This window comes from Plodia interpunctella, chromosome Z (assembly GCF_027563975.2).
Source record: "Plodia interpunctella isolate USDA-ARS_2022_Savannah chromosome Z, ilPloInte3.2, whole genome shotgun sequence".
Classification (NCBI taxonomy): domain Eukaryota; kingdom Metazoa; phylum Arthropoda; class Insecta; order Lepidoptera; family Pyralidae; genus Plodia; species Plodia interpunctella.
Genome location: NC_071324.2, coordinates 6,012,203 through 6,036,733, shown reverse-complemented (window position 1 = coordinate 6,036,733; position 24,531 = coordinate 6,012,203). Strand labels below are relative to the sequence as shown.

At 36.0% G+C, this 24,531-nt stretch overlaps 1 protein-coding gene across 13 annotated transcripts in view; it reads right to left on the bottom strand.

Moving 5' to 3' along the window:
• Nucleotides 1-611: 611 nt before the first annotated feature.
• Nucleotides 612-24,531, bottom strand: part of LOC128682915 (polyhomeotic-proximal chromatin protein-like) — a 47,372-nt gene continuing 23,452 nt past the window's right edge. For 8 of the 13 annotated variants that reach the window (XM_053767946.1, XM_053767949.2, XM_053767938.1 and 5 more), the window contains exons 5-30: nt 24,145-24,285; nt 21,372-21,497; nt 20,810-20,922; nt 19,793-19,940; nt 19,111-19,201; nt 18,331-18,366; nt 16,999-17,168; nt 16,257-16,409; nt 14,872-15,073; nt 13,856-14,016; nt 12,581-12,690; nt 12,202-12,313; nt 10,314-10,410; nt 9,911-10,020; nt 9,271-9,372; nt 8,716-8,805; nt 7,919-7,993; nt 6,248-6,391; nt 5,958-6,126; nt 5,602-5,750; nt 5,092-5,227; nt 4,684-4,775; nt 4,335-4,416; nt 3,743-3,897; nt 3,047-3,260; nt 612-2,583 (exon numbers count right to left, since the gene is read on the bottom strand). In XM_053767946.1, coding sequence (XP_053623921.1) covers nt 3,048-3,260; nt 3,743-3,897; nt 4,335-4,416; nt 4,684-4,775; nt 5,092-5,227; nt 5,602-5,750; nt 5,958-6,126; nt 6,248-6,391; nt 7,919-7,993; nt 8,716-8,805; nt 9,271-9,372; nt 9,911-10,020; nt 10,314-10,410; nt 12,202-12,313; nt 12,581-12,690; nt 13,856-14,016; nt 14,872-15,073; nt 16,257-16,409; nt 16,999-17,168; nt 18,331-18,366; nt 19,111-19,201; nt 19,793-19,940; nt 20,810-20,922; nt 21,372-21,497; nt 24,145-24,285 — 3,177 coding nt within the window. In that variant the 3' untranslated portion in view covers nt 612-2,583; nt 3,047. The remainder of the gene's footprint in view (nt 2,584-3,046; nt 3,261-3,742; nt 3,898-4,334; nt 4,417-4,683; nt 4,776-5,091; nt 5,228-5,601; nt 5,751-5,957; nt 6,127-6,247; nt 6,392-7,918; nt 7,994-8,715; nt 8,806-9,270; nt 9,373-9,910; nt 10,021-10,313; nt 10,411-12,201; nt 12,314-12,580; nt 12,691-13,855; nt 14,017-14,871; nt 15,074-16,256; nt 16,410-16,998; nt 17,169-18,330; nt 18,367-19,110; nt 19,202-19,792; nt 19,941-20,809; nt 20,923-21,371; nt 21,498-24,144; nt 24,286-24,531) is intronic. The other 5 variants (XM_053767945.1, XM_053767951.1, XM_053767939.1 and 2 more) reach the window with 4 other exon arrangements.

The following is a 24,531-nucleotide window of genomic DNA, read 5'->3' as shown; positions in this document are numbered from 1 at the left end:
ATACGTATCACATCGAGTGACACCTGGCTATACTGCAATTCTATGCAAAGAGCAACAGTAAAATTAAATATCCTAATTTTAAAAAGCCTCGTCTGGTCACCGAGCCAGGCCTTTAACAATATCTAGCGGCTCGGTGTACAAGCGGTAGGTATATTTCAATTAATAATTAAAATTATATTCTTAAATGTAATATAAACAAATTCAATTTTATATTTACAGTTCAAAATGTAATGTTAAGTAACAATGCGTTTTGTTAATTATTGAAACATATGTATCAAACGCGCTTAAAGCTAAATAAGTTCAAATATAGGCTATGTCATTTCATTGAACTTGTATTGTTTTAAATTATATAATTATATTTTACATTATATTGTATTGTTTTATATTATATATATTTATAGTATAATAATACTATAAATATTTGATTATATGATATATATTTAATTAATAATATTTGATTATGTTTAAAATAAAAAAAAACATCGATAGATTCATTACTGTAATTAGTCAAGAAACCTATAACCCATTAAGTATCTATAAAACTGTACTCCAAATTCTTATTATCTCTTAGATTTTGCCCGCGGCTTGGCCCGCGTAAATTTTCACCAATGTACAGTCAACAGCACATCAACCTACCCAAATGCAATGCAATCTTGCCGCGCGATAAAGGTAAATGCATGGTAATTTGATGTGCTGTTGACTACACATCATTTGAATTTCTGGAAAGCGGGTAAAGGGACGAGACATACAGCGAGAAATGCACATATACATACATAGAAAAAAATTTAATTAAATTAAAGATGGGAGACGATATGAATCCAATAAAATGTTACTAGTTTTTCTTCTTTGTTTAGAAGAGAAATTATCGCGGCGAAACCGCGGCATTAAGTTATTATATTTACAACATTCGGTTAAAATACAGAAATGTAACAGTAAAAATAAACAAACTGAATGGATCGGGGTGATGGGCGAGTAATCAAGACTCTCGGTGTCTAGTTCGATGGAGGTAAGACCTGAAAGTCACAAAAGTGTCTCTACAGACTTGTCGTTTTTAGTAATTCATTACTCAGGAAAATCTCGTTCCTACAATACAATAAATTTAATTTTACACTTAGTGATTACTATGATACAATGTAAATAATTAATACATTAAAGATGTCTTACACTTTATAGTTGAATGTTGAAGAGAGCTCTCATAATATTTTGGTACTTTGCCAACCACCATTTGGAAATATAAAATTAGGATGACCATTTAGAATCTATTTAGGTACTTATATATGGTGAAATTGAAAATACTTTGCTAAAATGAGTATTTGATAGCATTGAACCTAAATCATAGAAAATAATATAAACGAGCAAAGTTAAACACCTAAATTAATAAAACGTTAGTGCATTTAATAAATCTCGTCAACCAGACACGGAAGAAGCTATTGTCGCGTTGGACAATTGGACTGCTGTTTATAGGAAACTAACAAATCCTTTGGTACATGATAAGTTAAACCGTTGAATTAGTGAGCATGATCACCATTTTAAAATACATTTATTAGAGTCAAGAATATACTTAAAAATCTGTTCCGTTTGTATTTACCCATGCTAAAAACTAAGTGTTAAATTTAAACTATATACTTAAAACTAGGTAGGCGGAACTTTCGACATTTGTCCTAAGTGCACTGGGCAGGCGAGCGCACGCAGCGGCGCGTTTCGTGTGAGTTTCTGAACATACAACTTCGAATGATGATATTATATTTTCGTACTTATTACCACATTAGCATGAGAGGCTTTCAAACTACTGCATTAATATATTTATGCATTAGTATTTAAAAAATACGTGATTTAAAATAAGCTAAAAGCTGCTCTCGCAGATTTTTCTCGGTCGTAAATTCAATTAGCACATATAATTTCAAAATTAGTGGGACTGTGATAAATAACTAAAAAAAAACAGAGTTCGTTACAGTTGAAACGCGTTGCTACGTAAGCTCACCGTGACATAGACGAATTTTAAAATATATCTAATGTTGATTATCAAACGAAGCGTCTGCTAGATCATTATGACACAAATCGCGCGATTATAAATTGTCGCTCGGAAATTGCCTAGTATGCATTAGACGCTACGATCGACAATCGATCCGACTTAAAAGTTAATCAAAAATATGTTAGTCCGGTTAAAATTATTATTACATAAAAATTATCATGAACAAGTATTTTATTTGTGAACCGTAAATTACAAACATCATAACAATTAATTTTATAACTAGACACAGCTTATATATATTAATAAATATTAGCCATATAATAGCAATTTAGAGTAATATTTCAGTAATATTTAATGTAATGTAAATACAAAAGTGATACACTTATCTTAAATTTATAAAACATTACAATGTAATACAAAGATTCGTCTGTGATATATCACCGTAATGTACCATAACTACTACAAACCTAATCTAATACTACTATAATACAATAGCTATACACGTAATATAATAAATTAATTGTCACACTTACTGACGATTTATTGAACACTGTCTGCTTATTCATTCCGTTCGTGCAACCACAGGTTACGTAGGTAGTAGAATAATAGATCTGAAATAGGAGAAATACAAATTACTTTCTGTTTAGCACTGCACACAGTCTTTTATAGTCAGTCTTTTATAGTACTAAGATTAAAAATTATGATGATGGGATCTTGATTTTGAAAATTAAATCAGTGTAAGGTACTTTATTCTTTGTTTCAAATGATGTGAAGTTACCTTACTAGCTTTTGCCAGCGGCCTCGCCTGCTTTAACTTTCGGGAGTGAAAGATACCCTATGTCCTATCAAATTGCATTACAGAAACCCCCAAAGTCGCTGGCATCATCTAATCTGCTACAAGAGCTGATGTTACCAAACGACCGAACACAGATTTTACAAACGAACGAATAAAACGAAATGAAAATCTCATTAAAAATTATTTTTCAAATAAAAAAAAGCTAGATAAAAGAGGCGTCTGCGGTTCGGCTGCTACGACGACACGAGCGGAGACACAGACACACAGGTTGTAACTACCTCAGTCGTGGTCGGGCTGGTCGGACTCCGGCCGCAGCGAGTCGATGCAGGCGACGATCTTGAGCGCCGGGCCCAGCTTCATGGACAGCGCCATCACGAGGTGCTCCGGCTTGATGAGCAGCAGCGCCTCGCCGTCCACCTCCTGCATGAGGAACTCGTCCGCGTAGCCCGCGCACCCGGGGATGTTGCGGATGAATTCGCACACCTCGGCCACCTGACGGCCGTCATCATCATCATTACATAGTGTAAAAGTCACTTCCCGCTGTCTCTCGATATGCAACCGATTTTGAATCGTTTTTTTTATTACATAGTTATTCATTATTCAAGTTGAGGGTTTGTATGTATATAATATTACATAATATAAAACAAAGTTACATATTCCGATGACCTTATTGAGCAGAACTGGTAGAATTTTTAGGCCCTGTTTCACCACTTTATAATTTCAATTTATTTTACAATTTGACACTTAACTGCTAGAGAAAAGATTTGCTATTTAACCTTTATAACACTTGTGACACACAATTTTTAACAGTATCGTAACGTATATTAAATGCATGAACAAGTACGTAGATAGTAGTATATTACACAACTTTGATAATACCAAATACAACTTAATTTTTATTTCTTTCTCTTTTATCTTAAATCTCACTGCATATAAAGTGTTTTGTGTAATTCTCGTAAGACTAACAATCTTACCGTCCACTTGTGGGCATTGGGCAACTTGGGCTGGTCTTCCAAGGCGTGGTCCGAGGCGTCTGCCGCCACCTCCTTGGGTGGGCTGGTGTCGCTCGTGTCCATGGTCGAGCTGATCCGCGGCAGACTCCCGCCCGTGTCCAACATTTGCTTCTTGCCTGTTTCAGTTTTATTTACACGATAAATAAACATATTATGTAACCTTTTACGGACAAAAATACCTTATTATTGTATATTATGATCGATTTTTATTTACGTATATTTCTGTAACCTGCTAATCAGAAATTATTCAGATCAAACGAAATACGAAACGGAATATTGTGCAGAGGATGTTATTCGCGACTGAGCAATAGCCCTGATAAAAAAAGCAAACAATTAGAACATAATCTAAACAACGAATTTAGAGATAGACATTACTGTGTCGGATACACATTTCGGCGAACTCTATCGACGTAAATGAACGTACACTACATTGCGTAATTTGCATGTGTCTTTTATTGATTTTTGAAGCATGAAATAGTATAAGTCCAGTGATACTTTGATCTTCACAAATATGATTCGCCGAATCAACACGCTAAGAAGAAGTGACACTTACGCGGCGGCTCGTCGGCAGAGGGCAGCTTGTTTTCCTTGTCTTGTTCCTTGTCCATGCCCCACTCGCGCAGCGGACGGTTTACCTTCAAATCACAAACCACACATTACATGTTACGAATGGAACGTCAGATTTATGTTTCGGATACTTGGAGAAAATCTAGATCTAGAACAAAAAATCCAATGACAAAGCGGACTTAGGTTTTGGTGCATTTGAGATGAAATTGTGATATGTTACTAGCATATCACCTATGAGAAGAATCACTAGTTTATAGCCATACAGAATAGATGAATAGATTAGATTAGATATTATTTGCTAGAAAATTCACTGTGACGTAAACAATGATACTCACAGCAAACGGTTCTCCCGCCTCTTGAATCACGTAGCCCTCGATTACGTGCGTCAGGATATTGGGCTTCACCATCGCCTTCGGAAGCCCTTTGTCTGTAAAACAGAGGAACAAAAACTGCATAAAGCCCAAGTACGAGTTGGTCAGCTGATTTTTACAAGGAATAGAGAGGAAAGACTTGCCCAGCAGTGAGACATAAATAACAATAGAACGGGACAGAATTATCTTATGTTATAAATGGGAAAATATGTTTGTTACCCTCTTCACGCTTTATTTGCTCAACCAATCTTCTTGAATTTTTGCATACAGTCATGTAGTTTTAGGTAAGGAGAAGGACGCTACCTTTTACTAGATAAAAAATAAATGTTTCCGTGGGAAATAGACTCGGGAAAAAGTTGGAATGAAATTTACCGGTATTAGCCTGACTGATGTGTCTGGGGGCGCACTGGGAACTCTTGAACAGCGGGCCGCCGGAGGAGACGGGCGCCGTGACGGCCGCCGTCATCGTGGCGGCGGACGATGTCGACGACGCCACTGTCGTCACCACCTGCACCAAAACCAATATCTTGTTACCACATTTTTTAAATAAGAGCTCGTGCTTAGTGTTATATATGACACATGATAATTAGATAAAATGTATACAATAAATAATATTGATCGATCAAAGTGACGTTCAATTATCGCGTTTTGTTATGTGAATGCATCTTTACATTTTATTTTATTATTAAGCTTAAAGTCATAGCACACCTGTACCGCATCGTTCCCATCCGTTCGAAGCGTTTTCTGTAGACGTATTTTATATTGACAAGACGAGAGAGCTGACAGCGAGCAGTCCCCGACATCTATATTCATCTCTCTCATCTAAGCGTGTTCCTTCTTCAGCCGCAGAGGCGGCGAGCTATATCTACGAGAACAACACACCTGTGGCGCTACGGGCGTGGTATGCTGCGCACTGCTGGGCACGATCGCGGTGGCGGGGGTCGGCGGTGCCACCGCAGCCGGCTCCGGACCGGGCGCCGGCTCCACCTTCACCTGGCTCGCTTTACTCGTCTCCACGGCCGCCGATGGACCTGATAACATGACAAACCACACCATTAATAGTGCCAAGAAAATTGTTGCGTGTGTTACATTTCACGTAACGACCACGACCCACAGGCATGAGGAAATATAACTATTATACCACCACCGCATCAATTTATATATATAGCTGTAAAATAATAAAAAGACATGGTAAGATTGTATATATAAACGGAGTTAATGTGTTAAGTGAGACTTACCAATAGCAGCGGCAGTCGTCGATATGGCGGCGTCGGCGGTGGTGACAGTGGCGGCGCTAGCGACCGTTGTGGTGGCGGTGCTGAACATCGCCGCGGAGGTAGCGGGTTCGATGCCAGGCTCGGCGCTCGCGGCCGGTTGCGGCGCTATCTGCTGGACCACTGGCGGCTGCTGGAATAAAATTTTATTATTTATAGGTTTACTGGTTTTTGTCCGCGACTCCTGCTGCGTGAATTTATCTGCAAAAGCGGAAGACATGATTTTCACCTCTGTTGTGGTTTTTGTGACTTACCATCTGCGATCCCTTGTCCTCCTCGCTCTTGACGTGCATAAGGGCGGTGGGCTGCAAAGGCACCACGGAGCCCTGGACAGGAGCCGCCACCAGCCCCACCGCCTGCGACGCCACTTGCAGGGAGTTCACGCTATTAGCTGGTACCTGTATCAAATCATCATTCTTAACCTACTTCCATCACCTTCAATACTGGCCCCGATAATTGAATCATTTTTTAATTACACAGTTTACATATTTGTAATAATTTTTCTTTACTAATTCCGAATATGTATAAATTTTTTTTTAAATGTTAAGACGTGTCTGTTCAACTATCAGGGGCAGAATATGGGTACACCAATGTTTCTATGAAAGATAAACAAATAGCAGTGAGAAATCGCTAAACAAATTGTTAAGCGAGCAGACGCTATAAGACCTACAATCTCAACTACATTTCAGTGGCTATAATATACCATCTGGTCATTTATATAATAGAAGAATAAATTTGAAATGAAATTAAAATGTGCAAATAGAAAATATCTGCCAACAACAATAACACAATCATCTTGAATTAATGACAATGATCTATCATGCACATTCATGAAAGAAAGTGTTTCAAGTAAATTTTAAATTTTGAAATAAACATACTCATGCATGCTGCATACACTTACACAATTTTAAGTGAAAAAATAGAATTATATTAACTTAAATATAAGGTTATATGCAGCCAACGATTCTTTTTTTAAGTCATTGGCTGTAATGATTTATAAAAATTACAATAAACTTTTAAGTATAAAGTAAAGTATAGTAAAATAACCGGCAGGTTAAGTTACCATACATGGATCCCCAATACGGCGGTTATAGTGACGAATTTTAGATAAATTTTGGCAGTTCTACATGTTATTGACTGTACGCACATACCTTGTTGATTGATAGGTGAAGCTAGAATATCCGAGAAAAAATTAACTCATAGAGAAGAGTAAATTTACATTATTTCACTTGAACAAATTGTTCTTGAACCTTCTAGTTGGGGTACAAATTGAATAATATGAATTTATGGACACAATATGGTACAAACATGGGATTAAAGTGGAATATAGTATCATGCAATATTTAATTAGTTACTTAGAACATGAGTACATATTACATACATTAACGAATAAATATAAAAAATAAACTATAAAATACTATAATAGTTGAATATTATATGATACTCCTATAAAATTTAATTTAACCTCCAAGCCCCGAATAAAAATTTTGATAACATGCGTAATTTGGAAAATCTACAGTGTAACTATTTCCATTGTAATCCTAAGGAATTAATGACGTGCAACTTGATTTAAAGAATGACAAAAAATACTGAAATTTGACTGAAGATGTAGACCAAATAGGAGATTTACTGCAAGTGTTCATATCTTATAGTTTGTAATTAATATTCAATATTGCACAATAAACACTTATTATAGTTATAAATAATCCAATGATATCTTGTATTTAATTCTTGTAATAATATTAGTAGAACAATATACTAGTATGTTCTACAATATCGATAAGAAATGCGCGGAATCCCACGGACACGAATATAATTTACTTTATAAAACGATTTACTATTAATATTCAATATACGTATAGTTCGAAATTACAAACTACAAGGGTGAACTTTTACTCTATGAGGTAAACATAGGTAGGGTCTACCTCATGATGCAGTAAGGCCGGGGACACTTGCACGAGGGGCGCGGACAGCAGCGGAGTCCCGTCGAGTAGACCGGGCTGAGAACGGTACAACCGCTCACCGAATTGTTTCAATACATTTCCTAGTCTATTCCTATATTTCGTATTGAGCTATTGAAAGCTCAGAGGCTTCAACGCAAATAAATAAATAACTATATACATATATAAACGGGACTAAGCACGAACCTTTTTATAATTAATTGTTGCCGAGGAAAAAAAGGTTCGTGCTAAAATCCAACGTTGTAATGTTTTATATAGTGCGAACATTTAAAATACACTATTGCAAATAGACATGAATTTCATGTTCATAGATGCGTACTCTAGCATTAAATATATTATGAAATATTGTAGAGCATTTACATATAGTCGTAATAAATATAATAAAGTACATAAGCAATAAATGTGATTGTAATAATATACTTATGTACAGTGTATTATACTTATGTGATTTTTTATATAACACAAAACATAAAACTCAATTCGTCTCTCATACTTGCACATTCATTTTTATGACATTTAAAGAATTGAAAGCTTCAACTCAAAACAATACCTATGAAATAAGGTACATACAGTACTTAGCGATTATGACATCAAATTTGGGAAACAACTAAAATAAAGGTATTAGTGGTTACGTCTAGTTAATAAAAGGTGTGGCCTCCTTGTGGGATGAGAAGGAATGTACAACAACCCGTGTGCAACTTTCTAAAGAAAATTTTCCTAGGTAACATAACGCCAGTTGTGGTAGTCCAGGCAATGCTTACCGTCTGCATCGACGTGGAGTGGTTCAGACCAGGTTGCTGCTGCACAGCCACACCGACCGAGGTCTGCACCAGGCTGCTGCCCACCAATGTCTGGTGATAAATTACACTCAATGACGGTTTGAATTGGTTTTCCCACCAGGTTGCTAATTTAGACGTCAGATGGTACAAAACGATCACTTGAATTTGACGGCATGTTAAACATTTTTGTGACCACACGTTTCTCACAATAAAGTCGTGCTAACTTAAATGGTGTACGGGGCACAACTTTCTTGTGAGAACATAATCGTATTGACTATGTAAAAAATTATATGTAAAATTAACAACGTCTCTATAATACATACGATGACCTTTACATGTTTCTTTTACATAAAAAGAATCACGCTCCCTACTGGAATATCCGGGGTACAGCCATCGTTTTATACACAATAGAAAATACAATTTCAATCCTGTAAATTAAGTTCATGAATGGTCATTCTAATGGTTTTGGTTATAATAGTTTTTATCAGTAGGAGTAACATGAAGGTGCTAAGAAAATAAAGCAATGTTTGTTGTTACTTGTGGCTGTTGCAACGTCTGCACTTGTGTGAGCGAAGCGTTCGGTGGTTGGGTCGTGTTGAGCTGACCCACCAACGTTCCAGGCTGGGCCATGCCTCCGAGCTACACAAAATTACAATTACATTACTATGTCATATGGTTCGATGAATATGAATTGTGGTTCTGGTAAACACAAACTAAATTCATCATACTAGAATTGTAAAGTTTGGATATGAGTGAAGAGTGTTTTATCAAAATGCGTATGTGATACATATCACAAGTAGAGTAAGTAAGATGTGTAGAATCGCATATTAGATTATATTTTTTTACCTGAAAAGAAAAACGAAGTCATAGAATAAAAGTTGCTTGTTTTGATGTAAAGAAAGAAAGAAATCATTTATTCGGCCGATGTACCCCAGGTAGTCTTTGCGTTTGACCAGTAACCCTGTATAATTATTTGCTATACATACTGGGCTTTCAAGTTTATTGTCGAAAAGTAGATTTAACATCTCAAATCACATGATTTGAACAAATATTTGATTTTCAAATTAAATCAAAAGTCGACAAGCAGTACAGTGAAGAGAGAAAGTTCATATATTAGATCTTGTAGGAAATAATGGACTTTATAATATCATTATTATATTAAAATAAAACTACTTACCGGATGTATTTGTTGCACCATGGAGATGGTCTGGGGCATACCCGCCATGGGTAGAGTTTGCCCCACTGAGCCGACAGGTGGCGCACCTTGTTGCATACCCAGGGCCATACCTACACAACACATGACGATATACTACCATCATCTGTTCCTAGCAGAAGTACGCGTAACGATTATTTAAGAAGGACTAGCTGTGGCAACTTTTTTAAATCTCGGTAGTATACCAACTTCTTTCCTACAGTAGATAAATAACTACTGTATATTATTTTTGAATTTTAATATTTTCATTTTATTTTTAAACTTTTGCATTTACGTCTACAAAAGTATAAGTATAAGTATAACAATTAAACTTCTTTTGTGTCTCGTATAGTGTACGTGAAAGGGTTAAATTTAGTTATACATATACCTTGTTGGTAGTGTTGAACCATTTGTTGAGTTTGTTGTTGTTGCTGATGCAGTAACTGTTGCTGCTGTTGCTGTTGTTGTTGCTGCTGCTGTTGTTGCTGAACAAACATTCCTCATGATACACAAAATATGGTTGTGATTGTTTCCGTTTTTTTTTTCGGTACATATAAGATAGTTTCTTTTGTTTTTAGAATATAAATCAAGGCAATTTCATATTTATCAACGTCTATTTTATTACCACACTCAGTGTAATACTAAACTTAAAACAACTGCTGACTATTGTATAGTAAATATAAATATATAATGTCTATATCTAGTGATATAGATATCTTTTATTATTAATTTTACATAACATTAGTTAGAGAAAGCAATACCTTTTCTATTTGACAAAACTTGTGCAGTAGCAAAATATATGACCTATACTGACCAAGGACTCTGTCTAATAACAGTAGTAGCCGTGAATGAAGCATAGCTCTAAATCTGTTATCATATGCAAGTTTGCGAAAAAATTCTTCGAACACTTAGCTAACGGAAATGTAGAAACAGTTTATGTAAGCAAAGTATTATGACTGGTCTGGGTACTATGTTAGAAGCTTTCGCTTGTTTCGATGAATCAAAGTTATTTATAATTGCATAAGCTCATTTGTTTGTAAGAGCAAGAGATTTGCTGAAGGAATCAGAGGAGTGCATTTTTATACATGTGATGAGATTGAAGATTAATCGAATATGTATTTAAAATAAAGTAATTAAAATATTTAAATAAAATTTTAAGGTTGTACTCCTTTTTTTATATTGAGAAATTAGTGAGATAGAAAGACAATCTTTATACAAGGTTACTGGTATCTAACGCAAGGTTATGCGTTAGAAAAACAGACAAAGGCGCATAAGGTAACATATAGACTAACATTTTTTGTTCTACGACTTTTCTCTAAACGTAATAAATAAAAAAAAATCCTTTTTAGTTTTAATATAGTTTCCATAAAACGTTACCTTTATGTTCGATATCGTACGTATATAACGCTACTGTACTTTCTCGTGTTGCTAGGCATAGAGTATTACATAGAGTATTACATAGAGTAAGTATTACATAGAGTAAGTAAGATGTGTAGAATCGCATATTATATTATATTTTTTTACCTGCAAAGAAAAACGAAGTCATAGAATAAAAGTTGCTTGTTTTGATGTACCTCAGGTAGTCTTTGCATTTGACCAGTAACCCTGTATAATTCTTTGCTATACATACTGGGCTTTCAAGTTTATTGTCGAAAAGTAAATTTAACATCTCAATGGGTCAAACAATTTTAATAAATATTAAATGAATTAAGGTTATGGTAAGTATAATGTCACTTAATTCATAAAATAATAAACGTAAAACATAAAGTCGGATGGAAAGTAAGGCAGAGACTCAACAGTTGGCCGTACCATCAACAGGATAAATAATTTATTTCAAATCTCTGTTTCAACATATATTTATGTATATTGGTGAAATGTAGCATTTATACATAAAGCTAATTAATAAACCGGTCTCATTTGAATGAATTCTGTGTTTGTATCCGGTAGGCTGCATTCATGAGGTAGGGCTACGCGGGTCATCCAGAATTCCAAATATCTCACAGGAGCAAAGCGACAATAGTTCAAATTTTTTTTAATAAAGCGTCGCGCATTCTTATTCCAATCACTTTTATATAATAAAAAGAAACAAGTGGAAATAATTCCACCGACCAGAGTATAGCACTTTAATTCTAATAATGATGTTCCACTTTGAGAACTGTTTATAATAGATCCATTTCATAAGTATCCATAATCCACAGACGCAAAGCCGCGTGGATTAAGTAGTATTAGTATGGGGTTAACGATTTTCAATGTAAATAATTCCTTAATCAGCGTACCTGCAGGGCCTGCTGCTGTAGCATCGCTTGCTGTTGGATGCCCTTGATCGGCTGTTTGTCTTGCAAGCTCGTTATCTGAGTCATCTGGCCCGACGCGTTCATCACCAGCAATCTGGGGAAAGTACCCGAAATATAAGCTCTAAGCATACTCATTCGAAAGATGTAATATTTACTTTAAAATAATAAATTAATCAATGTTTATTATTGTATGACTGTGAGCATATTTGAATAGGTCATTTACAATCAGATTCTAAGTTGTATAGTCGTTGCATGGTGCGACCTATGATTTTCTGTGATAAGGTTTTATTTATTTTATTTATTAATGGTGGTCTGTAGTTCCCATTTCATAAGTTTAGAAGGGGTTTGTACAAGCACTTACTGCTGCTTTGGCTGTTGCATCTGATGCTGCATCTTATTTGTTTGGTTCGCGGCGTCTTGCTTCGCCGCCGGCGCCGGCGATCGCACGCCCGGCTTGCCGCGGTGTTTGGCCTGGACACATGGTAATACGACTTAAAAGTCCATTATCAGACTTATTGAACGTTAAAGTTTAGGAATATTAATGTGTCAAATTAATTAGAACTATTCAGGTAGTTTAATTTAGCATTTTGAATACGAAGTCGTTATTTTCTACTAACTTTATTAAGGATTACCAACAGGTTACATGTAAACATTATCTTAAACATTCTGAGGTACTTAACCTAGCATGCAACCCTATTAAATGTAACCACAACATATATAACAACCATTCAATAAACAATTCAAAATAAAAAAGTAGGTTGGCATTTTTCATCTGCTCACAACACGTGATAGATACAGCACACAGTAACATAAAGTTTAAGTTTATGTAAATGAATGGATTTAAGTTTGAATTTCGAAAGGGAATCATGGTGACTATCTAAGTCGCACTTCTTATTTACTTTATTATAACTATTAAGCATTCTTGGCAAAGGCGCATTTCTACCGAGATTAGTTCGAGAACGAGGTACAACAAACAAGTTGAATAGTTTTCTTCGAGAATTTGACTTGTGTACAATGTATCTAAGTGCATCAAAACTATCCTGACAATCTATTACACCATGGGTCAATTTATACAGGAAAATTAAGTCCAACTCTTGGCGGCGCTTTTCAAGAGACACAAGTTTAAATTTAGACAGCCGTTCACTATAATCTTATTCTGTAACTGAAGTGAGGGGTCTTGAAAGCCAGCTGTCGTGTGAAGGCCCTCTGAACACGCTCAATTCTATTAGTGTGTTTTTTATAGAACGGATTCCACACTACACTAGCAAATTGTAAATGGCTACGCACCAAGGTATTATAGAGGATAATTAAAGTTTTAATGTTTTTAAAGTCTGAAGTATTGCGCCTGACAAATCCGAGCATCTGAAAGGATTTACTAACAATAGTATCGTAGTTAGGGAGAAAGCTTAGCTTGCGGTCCAGAGTTACACCTAGGTCGCGAATCTGTTTCACCTCTTCCAACACAACACTGTTGACTGTATATATAGATCAGCTTGTTTCTGTTTCTTGTAAATTTAATGTGGAAACATTTACTTGGGTTTATTTTATAATGTTAGTTTGTATTTATGTTAGTTGGGATTATGATTGAGTGGTGAGGAGTCCGTAATGAAGGCCAAACGTCAAAACGAATACTGACTTGGTTCTGAGCTTGGTTGGCGCTGGTCTGCGTGGAGACGGACGAGGCTGGCCTGATGCCGGAAGGCAGGATGTTGGATAACGGCCGCGGGCCCTTCGCCATTCCGTCCGAGGAAGCTCGGGGCTTCGCCACCGTGCCCGTTGCGCATGCAACACTGGCATCTGTAAATATGATACAACAAAATATATTGAGTTTACAAACAAACAAACGGGTTTTATGTAATGGGACGTAATAATATGTGTAGGTATGTAAAATAAATAAAAAATATTTAAATATTTTTTCTCTTCTTATTTGATAATATACGACTTTTTTCCAATTTTCATGGAGTGATTTTGCTATATTAGCTCTCTTCAACAGAAAATTAATATCATCAACATTATATTATAATTTTCCTCTATCAGTCAAGTTGCATTATTTATATTAAAATTAAAGTTATTGACTCCAAATGGCTGGGCAGATTTGTAGTAGGACTTTAAATACGCACAGCGAACTCTCCAAAATTTTACTTAGCATAACAATTCCATTTTCAAGGCATATAGCTCGCACATCAAAGATTATGAATAGCTTAGCATAGCGATCATAAAAGGTCATTCGCTTTTGAGGCATGTTCATGTTATCACATGAAGCGGCAGAACATCAAATACAATCGTCACAGCAAGTATCAAAAAATATTTACAACATACATGTATAAAATGTATAAAAGTAAACACCTTACATCTTTAAAATATAAAATAGGTTACAAAAGGAAGAACAAGATTGGGTCATATAAAAAAATAGACAATGAAGCAGGTCTCACAAAATCACATGACAATTTTTCATTGGCCTTATATATCTTGTTGAAATAAATACTTGTCTTAAACATGTTTTCTACATTAATAAGTTTTAATGCAACCTTCGTATCAAATGATGGAAAAACTAAGCAATGTACGCGGTTTAGCAGCCATTTTAGTCGATATGATAGGGATCATTAAACACAAGTCATCCTAAAATTCATATAAATAAGGAAGATTACTAACTGGTATGTTGGACGTTATTCTGCGGTGAGTGCTGTATGAACATGGAGGGTTGTGCGTCGGGCTGTGTGCCGCGGATGAAGATGGGGTTGTTGGCGATGAGCCCCCCCGCGGGCAGAGTCCCGGCCTGCAGCCCCCCCGTCCACACCTGCGGCAGGGCTCCAGATATCTGCCATGGCGCGAACTGCATGGTCTGACCGCCAGTCTGAACAACAAGATGGTTTATATATTTCAATAAATACATAGATCCTTTATAACAAATCCAATGACGACCGTGAGACTGTTATTTATTTAAATTCTTATTACTATACCATACAATTAAAAAATGGTTTTAGTGTATGTTTGGTTAAAATCAAAGCCCTGTTGAAAATACAGGTTGAATACGTTTTTCTTCTTCATAGTCGTATTCCTCATGGCTGAAGGTCGTGGTCATTACGTAGAATTAAACACACATAAAAACTTTATTGGAATTAGTAATGGAGAGGTTTGTAATTGCCTTCACCATTTCACACACAAGTTAATAATCAACAAGTGTGCAGGTTTCCTCACGATGTTTTTCCTTCACCGGAAGCAAGTGGTGGTCGATAAAAACTACTATAAGTACATGTGCTAGATTGGTATACAAACTCATGTTGGCACGAGTAAGTATCGAACCTGGGACGTTTCGATCCTTCCTCGAAGCGGGCGTCTTAACCATTACACCACCACCGCTTCGTATTACATTAGGCATGCAGCTGAATACATTAGGCATATAAAAAAATATTGTCGTCGCTATGTAGCTCATTACTAAAAGTGCAACGCACAGCCAGAAATTAGAACATCTAGATTAAATTACAATATGACACAACACATAATAAATGAAGAATAGTCTAGTCTATAATTGTAATAATGTTCTTATTTCGTCTGCTAGTTAGAAAACTCATGACAGATGCTTCCAGTTGACTTAAATAAATCTAAAGCTAGTGTTAGTTATTACTAATGTTGTGATATTTCACATTCGTTAGGAAAAAAGACGAAATAAAATAACATTATAGAGATTAAATGTGCTTAGCCTGGAACTAAAAATAGAACAAAAATTCGCTACAGAAATCGCAAGTCAGCAAAAAATATAATAATCAATCAATGAATTAATAAAAGAACTTCATTTTAAAACATATTGATTTCAGACTTATTAAATAATTTATTTAATACATTTGGTAAACTGATCTATTTTTGCTCGACTTGGGCGGTCACTGCCGTGTCCCCAGATAAAAATTCCGCACTTATGACTGCACCTTCGCAGTCAAAAGTGCAACTATAGTGATAAAAATTTTCATCGTTATGTGTACGTGGAAGACTAGACCAACCACTAACTTTGTGGAAACAAAGTAAACATTTTTAGTTATTACCTGCAGCGGACTGATGATCTGCGCCTGCGCAGGCTGCTGCGCGCTGAGCACGGGCTGCGAGACCTGCACACACTGCGCCTGCACCGGCACCGTCTGCGCTGCGCTCGCGCCGCCGCTGACCTTACCGCCGGCCACCTTGCCGCCGCTCATCACCTGCAAACACGGTTCAATTTACTTTGGCACCTATATCTCTTTTAGTAACGCTCTTAGCACTTTACTTTTAAGAGACGGTCAAACTTAGTTGGACTGAAAGAAACGAAAGCAGTTATACAAAAGAAAGAGAAACAGGAGCAGCTTTCTTTTAATGTTAAATTCGTACATTTCTTTTTGTATGGTTGAATCAAACCAAGTCACAGTGTCTGTTCCTAGTATTTGGGTGCTGCGTGGGTAAGTAAACAAATAAAAATAAACTTTTTTTTTCACCACAACAATACAGGTTTCTAGGCTACCCTATAGCGAATTTACTAGTAATAATTTAGGTTGTAAGCACAGCTTCACAGTCACACCTTTGAATAGAACCATCTAGAACACGCATTTACAATGACAAAAGATATTAGTGAAACGCGTGCACGAGTGTCACGACTGTGTCGATTGCGATACAATTATGATTCAAAAATACCTTCATAATTTGATATTTCCATGAGTAAACTGTTGTACATTTACAAAGACAAAGTTACTATCACATTTCATACAAATTAGTATATTTCTTGCAATATGGAACATAAACAGTACAATAAATTACCTTGTGCATTTCAGCGGGTTTCTGCTGCTGGCCAATGCCCGAGACGATTGGCTGGGAGTGCGCGGGCAGAATACTCGGCTGCGAGTTGATGACGCCCAGGGGACTGAACACGAATGTCTGGTTCTGGGTCGTAGGGATCGCGGGGATCGTGGTGTAGCCCGGGAACGGCGCTGTGGTGGAACAGAGCCTTAATATCGAGTGGACGCAACCGTCGGCATAGGGGACACAAACAGTGGACCGAATGAAGCTGAACCAATAAGGATACTACGCAGATGGCGACACATGCACTTCCGACAAACGAGTCAAAGCAATTGCCATGCTATGATAGACTTATCAATGTAAAAAAAGTGTTTATACCAAATGCTAGTGCTGCAATCTGCTGTTATTAAATTACAGTTATATTCCCATATTTCGCTATAATTTGTAATAAAACAATGAATCTTTTATAAATCGTAACCAATAAACTAGAGAAAACAATGCAGTATCTGGAAAACAGTTTATACTATTAGTGTAGTAGTAGTGTTCCAACACAATAAATTTACGGATATTACAAACGATAATAGTGATATAAGATCTTTTATTTGCAGAACATCGTCCACGTTTGTGAGTAAAACCGTATGCCAAAGGTGATAAGTATACCGCATGCATTAGTCTACCTTACCTACATAATTTTAAGTTGCGTGTGCCAAACCGAATTAAGTGCCAAACCCAATTAAGTAATTTACAATTTTATTAATAATTAATTACATACGTTATGTTTTATTTAATTAAAACGTGATTTAATTTCAACTTGTATCCGTAAGTGTAAATTACATTACATGCAATGAATAATATTGAAATAATATTTATTACTGGTTGTTGTTCACTAGACATTATTTTATGGTATCAATTTGAACAAATGACACTCGATAAATTTCATTAAACTAACATTAAAAACTCCTGATATACTAGAAATAAGAACAGAAAAATCTGGATCTGTTATCGCGTAAGCAGAGTGTTTAACATTAGTTTAACAAAACAAAGTTAAAGTGTCAAGAAAACTCTTCAAATGTTTAAAAAGCAGAAAACATAAGATGCTGCACTTTCAATTCATAACGTGGAACTTAATGATAAAAAGCGGTGGCGTAATGTTAACTAGAAAATTTAGAAAAGAAGCTCAAAAAAATCCCATAATTAACGCCAATTACAAATGACATCGTCAACCAACAGAATTATTCAAATGAACTAACAAATTAATAAAATCATATAGTCTCTCCAGAAAGTAAGACACATTCACATATTTCAATCACGAGACTTGAAACAAATATAACTCAGTTTGAAAATGTTATAAACCTTGTTCCTGATACGTAGTGAGACCTGCAAAATTTACTGAAAAACTAAATAGTGTTGAAGTTCTTTCCCTTTACTCATTTACAGAGCACTCTATATCATTTATCAAATAAATGGAAGTCAAACTAAGTGAATTAATTCATTAAATCTGTTGCAATCGGTGCACTATATCTAGTACTATATCTCACTGGAAGGTATTTCTCATTCTTCAAGTCGTTTGAAAGTACGAGGAACTGAAATTCATATAATAAAGTTGTAATGGACCACAGATGGTAATAACATCAATCCAGGCCGCTATGTTGACATGAACACAAGTTTCTCAGTTCTGGTCGTAGTGGCTACAAGCTGGAATTATTTTAGTATACTTCTGACCACATTAACCTTCTTCAATGACCTTCACATGAGACAAGAACAAAAAACTTTGTGTTAATGGAACCAAATATAATTTTGCCTTGAAAAGAGTCGACCAGCGAATATATTACGTGATGTGTGATTATGCTAAAGCTGTATAAAAGCCGCATAGCTTCTATCTAAGTAGTAGCACGGCGTTATCAACTTTGTTGACAAATACTGTTACACTTTATGATGCTATAAAATTGTCAGACATTAAAACCTATGATATAATATTGAGTTTACTGGATTACATAGCCAAATCAATCACTGGTGCAAACAAAATACAATACGTATAAAATAGAAATGTGTTCATTATTATTGCACCAGAATTAGGGATAGCTCACACGATAAGAAGAGTAAAGTACTATAAGTAAATCCATAGGATCTTACCAGCTTGCCCCTGCAGCACTTGCTTGCCCTGGGCGGTCAACATGTGCGGAGCCAGTTGGTTGCTCTGGAAGGGCTTGCCCGCCGCTATCACCTGCAAGAAAATGGTCATTCATGTATTTACATTTTGTATATACGTACATACAATATAGAGCGATATTCATAAATTTGTATTGAAAGGCGATGACGACAGGTATCTTATAGGCAAGGATTACGTGACTAATATTGGTATTATGTTACGCCACCTCTTTATAACTTAAATCCATTTGATGGAACAACAGATTTATTAAAAAAGATATCAATTGTATATATTTAATAAGAAAAGACAAAATACCTATTCAAGAAAAATAAATGCGCTATATGTGGTTTTAGTTTGAAAATATACAAAAGTATACTTATTTTAGTTATGTGCAATAATAAATAAGGGGTTTTGTAATGTATTGTTAGGTATATTTCCTAGGTTTTCACTAACAACGAATTGTTTCCAAATGGAACGGTTTTTATTTATTGAACATTTTTCTGTGCTTTCATTGTCAGCACAAAAAAATATTCATTTGTCATTAAGGTTTTCGGGATATATGTATAAGTGTACAGTTATAACGTTAGTTTTCAGGCCCCAGTGTCATAAGGAACCTCCTATCCTATAGTGTAAGACACGCTCAGAAAATAGAAAGAGAAAGAATACCTGTATCTGTTGTGAGTTTATGCCAGGATGTAGGGCGATATTCCCGGGCATGAGGAGCGGGCCTTGCGCGTTGTACAGCTGCTGCAGATACGTGCTGTTCTGTAAGGGTTGCTGGATCACTTGCACGCGGCTGTGGCCCCACTCCGCACTGTTACAGCAACAAGCTTTATCGATATCGATACTCATATTAAGGCGAAGTTGTAAACATTCGTAACCTATAATCTCATAAAATAACATTTTTACCATAATGTATATTTATTGAACATAATTTATACAGGAATACCCTCTTAAAGGATTTTTTATATTTTAGTTTTTTGAAATTTTGCGACATTAAGGGCTAATTGCTATATAATATTTTGCTAATTGACTTCACCACACACTTCCACATAACAATTACGATAAATTTAAATCATCAAATCTAGGACAAATACATTTGTCACACTGCCTACTTCAAACTTTATCTATCTAGGACTAGAGTTCAGTTCCGATGTCGTTGACGTATCACTAAAGTTTCTACGGATAAAAGATGAACACATGTCATTGATAGACATCAAAAGGGAAACACCGAATATAGATCAAGTACATAATTTTACATTGAAGCCATATCTCCTCATGACGGATATCGATATGTCCTGACACAGAAAGCCTTGGCCTTCTAATAATGATAATATTTTATCTCGAAAATATCGCAATTCCTGTTATATTATTTATCGCGCTTCCTCCCACTTTCAATTTAATTTACTGTCGTATCAGTAATCTAGACCAAAAATGCCTTAGAATAAGCCCTCAAGCATTGATAAATGAAACTGGTTCTTCTTAGACACAGAGAAAATGAGCTAAAAACAGTCTTATTTTCGACAGCTTCACAAGTTCCATCTGCTCACTTTTATAGTAATCTGCATCATGACGCCGTTAACGTTTGTATAAAATCAAAAACAAATGAAGTCGAGTTGTTGTTCCGTAACAGACACAGTAGTATATACCGAAATACCGATTTAACACCACGCTGGTTTCTACCTTATCTGTTGCGGATGCTGAGCGTTGGGCGGCAGACTCTGCAGCGGCGGCATCGTGGAGATGCCGGCCCCCGCTTGCTGCTGGATGCCGGCTGCCGGCTGCTGCTGTTGCACCTACAACCATTGCAGCACTAAGCTTAGAACCAGGATTGTTTGGGGTTGGCTTGTAATTTAGCTGTAGAGAAAAGTGACGTGTGCCTATAATATAACCAGTTTATAGCCTCCAGTAGAAGTCAAAGAAAGTGTTGACCCCCAGAGATGGTTGGCGTGAATCTTCAAAATCTTAAGACGAACAGAATGTTAACTTCACGGCATGAGATATATTCATTCTTATTCTTAATCTTGGTTGTCACCAAGACCACTTTGCGCGAATCTACGGTTGTAGGCAAGATAGCATGTCATAAAAGTTGTATATGGCTGAACGTGATTACTATTAGTATTAGATATTTTTAGACTATAATATAACGTGGCTTGCGCAGCTGTGTCCTTTGGTCCGTAAGCAATGTTAATTTGCAGTTGCAATCCTAAATAGAAAGTGTTAAAAGTAAAAAACTACAATTCACCTGATGCTGCGCCATGCTGCTGGGCATGGAAGACACCACAGTGACCGTCTGGTGGTGCTGTTGTGAAGGTTCGTGCTGTGCCATGCTCATTTGTTGCTGAACTACCTGGGTTTGACTGTCCACTATCTGTTAACAAACGTAAAGGTTTTCAGGCTACTTTTTTATCTTTACCATCATTTATCAATCAACTATGATATAGTAATAAAGATAGTGTCAACAATAATACTGTATCGATTGCAAAAAGAAAGTTGTAGGTGCGCATGGTTATGACATTAGCTAGATACTATAATTCCGATGTCATCATCTTTCTACAGGCAAAGTAAGTCTGTGTTACCATGTTAAGTGCTGCAACCCTCAGCAGCGACACAACCGTGCCAATTTTAATTTAGTAGGATTCTACATTGCGCGGCAACACTGTGCGAGGTTAGTAAACGCGCGACACCTGTAAGTGGCAATCTTCTTTAGCTACAGCGTGTTTATATAAAGGAGCATTTACACCAAGTGAGCGAAAGCTAAGTTATCCTCACTTTTGCTGTTCAACCAATAGCTGGACAAACACAACCCGAGCAAGTCAATGGTGTCAAAATGCGCATTTATTCGCTTAATGTAAACGGACCTTTTGAGAATAGAACAAAAGTCAACTTTGATACATAATGATTTATGTTTATAATTTTTTTAATACAATATAAAGCATATTCTTGTTTGAAAGACATAAAAAATATGTCTTACAAACAAGAATACGCTTGAAATCTGTAATTGACACTGAAGGCATCGTTCGCGTACATCCTGCGTATAAAAGATCTAAATACATATAGGTACCCACAATTAGTGCGTATACCTAGGGTCACATATTTCCTGTAACGTTTCAAATTACACTGAGCACTTGTCCCTCCAGGAAAGATTTCGAATCAGTACAAACATAAACACCGTTTTCATTGAAAATACTGTAAATTCAAAGTGAACCGAAACCGAAAATAGTAACAGTCATCTGTGGATTTGTGATTGTATGGTTGTCGCACAAACTAATTTAGTATTACTTTTATCACATGATAAAACACTACAGTAATAACATTCAGTCATGACTTATGATCTCACCTAGAATAGATAAGACTTTTACGGTAGGATATGAGATCCTCCTGTAAGTCGTAAGAGGCAACTAAAGGATATGGAGGCAATAATAGCATTCCCAAAGAGGGTTCAGGCAGTGGCCGATAGTAAAACTTTAATTGAATCTGTATTTTTTTTGAGATTTATTTTTTACTGTCCTTGAACTTCACGACGTCACAATTATGGCAAAATTAAAAATGTAACCTAGAACATGATAACATCAAGTAAAGATAACAGTTCATTGGTTTCCCTTATTTCACCTTTCTCAATATGATTTAAATCTCCTCATCGTAAATGTTAATGGCTCAAAAACGTAATTTGCAACCGATTGTGCGCGGTGAGCCAAGCAGCGGAGGAAGCTCCGCGTTTGGTTACAAAAACGAGGGACGGCGAAACTAGAAACTAAACTGAATCAACAATATAAGTGTTGCGTCTGGGCCTCTGGGTACTTCGCTTATACTGGCAATCGTGAACCAACGAAACACGTTTGTTACTATACTACTGTACGTGTATTTAAAATTTATTAATTAAAATGCCCTAACCAACCTAATCTATATGTATATAAAACTCCGTTACTGAGTGACTGGCTAACAGACAACGTACAGCCGAATCTACTCGCCGTAGGAAGCCGAAATTGGTATGTAGGTTCCCTAGGGGATGTAGGTGAGCTCTAAGAGAGATTTTTGGAAATTCTACCCCGAAGGCGTGAAAGGGATGAAAAACTTATATGAAACTTCTACACCGTTGATGTTAGTGACTTTAAAATTTGGATTTTATTTGTTTATTCAGCTTTTTCTGAAAATTCACCCTCAACCCCTTCAATAGGGGGTGAAAGATTGTACGGAATTAAAACAATTTTCAAAATAAAAAGTTGAAAATTGGTAGTAAACATAATCTTCATTATTTTTCGCAAATTACCGAGATTTTACTATGAAATTCACACGGGCGAAGCTGCGGGCAAAAGCTAATCATCATATAAAATTTGTAGGTACTTTAATTTACTTGTCACTCAACTCAAACTTAGGTAAACTTAAACTCAGCAGATAACCCTTAAGCATTTGGCAACAATATTCTTAGCGGAATAAATGTCTGATTAAAAAAACTGGTATACCTATTTAATATAGGTATTAAATAGGTATACCAGTTTTTTTAATCATCATTAAAATATACTAAAGTGAAAATTACACGCGTGGGTGCTGGCGACTTGATTTAAATATAGTCCAATTAACATTTCAAAGAGAAACTTGTTAGTCCTTGACGTAAAACCGCTACAACGCCGTAAATTCAAAACTACTATTCTTAAAAAGTGAAAGTAAATGCCCAAACAACTTAAATATTGAAATGTAATACATGGAATGTACTTTTGTTAACTTGTCAGGGAATGGTACAACCAATAGAAACCAGACCAATAGATAGTGTGGTTCCTGAGGTAGTTTTAGGTGTATAATTATTATAATTTATGGTGTATTAGCCGAGCGGAGCCGGGACGGGCCGCTAGTATACCATAAAAGTCTTCCTGTCGAATCCGTATGTCCGAATGTAATTAACTCAAAAACAACCAGTTTTCTCCAATACATAATGTAATTCCTGAAATATATATACATAAGAAGAGAAGTCAATTTAATACAGATGTCGTCTCCACAAAATCGAACTCAATGTCGCTTACCTGTTGAGGTTTTATCTCCCCACTCATGCCGGCTTTCTGGTTCTTCTCAAAGAGCAAGTTGACGTTATTTTGTGGTGAGGCCAGGAAACTAAGATTGATTTCACCTATCCCCGGTACATTAAACTGCTGCGTATGCACGGGCTGTTACAGAAAAACGTACGTATTTTATTGACAACAAAATATTTGGACCAATAACGAGAGTTAAATTAAACTTGTTAAGGTACTAAGATGTACACGTGAGTATCTCTGTCGTCAGTATCGCAATGTATTTTAAAAATATAAACAAAGTACCTTGGCTAAAAATCTACTAGTAATGGAAATGGAGTCGGTTAAAATAAATTAAACACATAATAACAAAAATAACCATAGATCAATAAAAAATATCAA